This window comes from Rhagoletis zephyria, unplaced genomic scaffold (assembly GCF_001687245.7).
Source record: "Rhagoletis zephyria isolate East Lansing unplaced genomic scaffold, Rhagoletis_zephyria_1.1 Rzeph_scaffold_12538, whole genome shotgun sequence".
NCBI classification, from domain to species: domain Eukaryota; kingdom Metazoa; phylum Arthropoda; class Insecta; order Diptera; family Tephritidae; genus Rhagoletis; species Rhagoletis zephyria.
This window is the reverse complement of record NW_016169612.1, coordinates 13,611-17,129: the sequence shown is the minus strand read 5'-3', so window position 1 is coordinate 17,129 and position 3,519 is coordinate 13,611. Positions and strand designations below refer to the sequence as shown.

The following is a 3,519-nucleotide window of genomic DNA, read 5'->3' as shown; positions in this document are numbered from 1 at the left end:
GCAGTCGGTCACTACGGTGAATGGTTTTCCCAAAAGATACATGCGGAAATGTGAAAGCGTCTCAACTATCGCTAAAACTTCCAACTCGTGGCTATTAAAACTTGACTCTGCCTCGCTGCATTGCCTACTAAAAAAAAAACACTGGTTTCAAATCTTCGTCTTCAAGCTGGAATAAAATTCCGGAGAGTCCCAGGTGGCTAGCGTCAGTGTGTACCTCGTGCTGTTTAAGAGGATCGTATAGCGTCAGCACCGGTTTGCTCGTTATAGCTTCCTTTAATCGTTCGAAAGCTTTTTGCTGTGATGCACCCCACTGGAAACAGCCATCTTTCTTCAGCAACATAGTGAGCGGAATTGGAAGGTAGCTGTACCCTTCTACGAATTTGCGAAAGAATCCTGTTAAACCCAGGAATTGCCTTACCTGGGTAATAGTCGTTGGCTGGGAAAACTCCTCAACACAGATCGTCTTCGCTTTTCCCGGGGATATACCTGTTTCAGTCACATTATGGCCCAAGAAAATTACCTCGTTCGCCAAGAATCGGCACTTGGACGGTCGTAGCGTAAGACCGTCTTTCTTTACCGCTTCCAGTACCTCTCGTAAAACTAACATTGCTTCTTCGCAAGTCGAAGTAGCTATGATCAATTCGTCCACAGAACTTATAACCTTGTCCCTGTTCTTCAACGCCGACACCATGCGTACCATCATTTCTTGGAATACCATAGGTGCATTGACTAGCCCGAACGGCATCACGTTATGCTCATACAGTCCCTCGTGCGTAAGGAACGCTGTGTACTTTTTGCAATTTTCTTGGATCAGAACCTGATAATATCCACTGGTCATATCCAATGTAGTGAAAAATTTTCCGCCGCTTAACTTAGCTAACTGCTCCTCAACCACTGGCATTGGAAAATGTTTTTTAACGGTAACCCCATTCAACGCGCGGTAATCTACGCACATCCTACTCTCTCCATTTGCCTTTGTCACCAACACTACAGAAGCGGCGTGTGGTGATGTGCTACGTCGGATGATGTCATTGTCCAAAAGTTCTCTTAATATTCTCGATAGCTCGCATTGCTTTGCAAATGGTACCTGGTACTGTTTACCTACTATAGAGCTTTCTGTTGTAACACCAATGTCCATTGTTGTAGTTCTGGACCTTTCCAGAGTGGAAATTCCTTCGGAAAAACATTGGTCGTACTCATTTAATAATTTAAGCACTTCCTGCTGTTGCTGCTGCTGTAGATCCTTGCTGACGTTAAACTGTGTCCCGCTTTTAATTTGCAACATCATCGAACCCGAATCAATGATCAGCCGACGATCGTGACCACACAGTACATCCCTTCCCAGTAACATATCACGGTTGAGCATTCTATCTGGTACCTCATACAGCTTAGCACTGATAACCTTGTCTGCTAACTTTATTTGCGTATTTATAACACGCAAAACCTCAACCGTAGAACCTCCAAACCCCTTTAATCGTTGATATGTTGGCATATGGTTCGCCTTCGTCACCGTTGCTGATTTCCTTATTAGCGAATGATCACTACCGGTGTCTATCAAGGCCTTATGCTTACTGCCTTCACACTCAACTTCTTCTATTATGGGCGGTACCTGTTGCTGCACACCATTGTTGCCATCAATCTTGGCAACCGTATGTTTCGAATCGGCTGAACACTTGCGAGCGTCGTGCCCCACTTTAGAGCACTTGCTACATCGTAGCTTCTTCTGAGGTTGGGGGCACTTTGCCGCTATATGCCCAAACTCATTGCAGTTATAACATTTTACACGCTTACCCTTATCTTCTGCTGCTCCGTTGCTGACGTCCGCTGAATTTACACCCAGTATAGTACGTTGTCCACCACCTTGCGTCGATATCCGCAAATTCTCAAGCGACTGTCTTAATTCATTGGTAGTGCACTGTCATTCAGTCCGTTTACGATGTAGGAGTTTATAGACTCCTCGTCTACATCTCCACGTCTGCCGATGGCTAACATATCGTAAAAATACTCGATGAGAGGCTCATTAATCTTGCGTCGTCGTGCTGCCAACTCTCGGTGAATGTCAGCTGACGATACGGTATATGGAAAATCTCGTAGCAACATTTGGACGAACTCTTGCCAAGATCCAAATACGGGCTGTGCGTCCAACCACGTCTTGGCAACTCCTTTCAACTTATGTTGAACCGCGAGAAGCACTATTTCCTTTTTCCATTTGTAAACTTGTTGCAATTGTTCAACTTTAATAACAAATTGTTGTGCCGTCATGACTTTCCGCAACGGGTCGAACTCCGGAAGAACTCCTACCACTTCCGTGATTGTATGTGTGTGAGACCGCTGTGTTGGTCGGTCTTGATACGATAAAGGTTCAGGAGCCCGCGCTCCATTCTCCGTTGCTGCCAACGCTTCTGCCTGCTCATCGTCTGCGCTATCTTGTGTCGTCAATGCCGGCTTTAGCGAAACTTCTATTGCTTTCACTGAATTTGCTAAACTTAACACAAGCTCCTGAAGTTGGCTGAACGGTTGTTCCCAAGGCTCCACTGTTGGTAATTCTTGTACCTCTACCTCGTCTGTACCAAGGGCTGCCATCAGTGCGGCCACCTTGTGTGCTTTATTTCCAGTAACCGACACATCATTTTCTCGCAATAACGTGTTCAATTGCGCTACACTCAAATTGGCTAATTTTACCATAATTATGTCTGTACCGTTGTCGTTTTGAGCGTTTGTGTGCGATCCGTTCTCCGTCGTTGGTTCCTTAACACGCTGTTCCCTAGATGTCGTTGTTCTGCGCAATACGCTGAGATGCTCTGCGTCGTTCTCCGTTGTATTCGCCGTTGGTCGTATCAACACTCGTTGCAGTTCTCTATCCCGTTAAACTCTTGTAAACGTGCTCGATCCCACTTCTGATTCTGTCAAGGATAAACGCCGATCTTCGGTTTAACCCAGATGTGCCTAGCGTACTATACATAGTACACTTGTAAAAGTATTTTTCGCAGCAACCCGTGAATTCAAATGCACGTGTTTGATTTCAAATTCCAATGCCATGGTAACGAGCGAGCTTCACTTTTATTCATTTCAAATTTTACATTCGCAGTTCGGTCATTGTGTGTTTACAAAGTTGTGGAAAAGTGAAAAATGAGTTACTCCGATATAAGATTTGTAAGGTAAGTACAAATTATGTTTTATAGAAATTTTTTTTAGGTCTACTACTAAAATCTACTAAGGCAGAAGATATAGTTTTATGTTATTTATCAAAGCTTTGTCATTATTTTACTTTTAGTTCAACTTTTATCGCCATATTCATAGGTGTACTACATGTAGTACACCAGGCACATGCACAACCATTTCATTCCTAATTTATAATTTGGCTGTAGAGAGTGTATTTTTGAAATTATATATTAAATTTAATGGAAGGATTTTATAATGGGAAAATTATAGTTATATATGCGCGAATGACATTTTGATTTCAGAGGCTTTTCGCTAAATGAGGCTCTACGTATGTTAGAAGATGACGACGAAATTTTA

At 43.3% G+C, this 3,519-nt stretch overlaps 1 protein-coding gene across 1 annotated transcript; it reads right to left on the bottom strand.

Moving 5' to 3' along the window:
- Positions 1–214: 214 nt before the first annotated feature.
- Positions 215–2,685, bottom strand: LOC108377694 (uncharacterized protein K02A2.6-like; the record flags this gene model as incomplete). Its single annotated transcript, XM_017633956.1, has 2 exons — positions 1,936–2,685; positions 215–1,891 (listed from the first exon to the last, which is right to left on the bottom strand). Coding segments are annotated over exons 1-2 (2,427 nt in total), but the record flags the coding sequence as incomplete, so codon positions are not given.
- Positions 2,686–3,519: the final 834 nt, after the last annotated feature.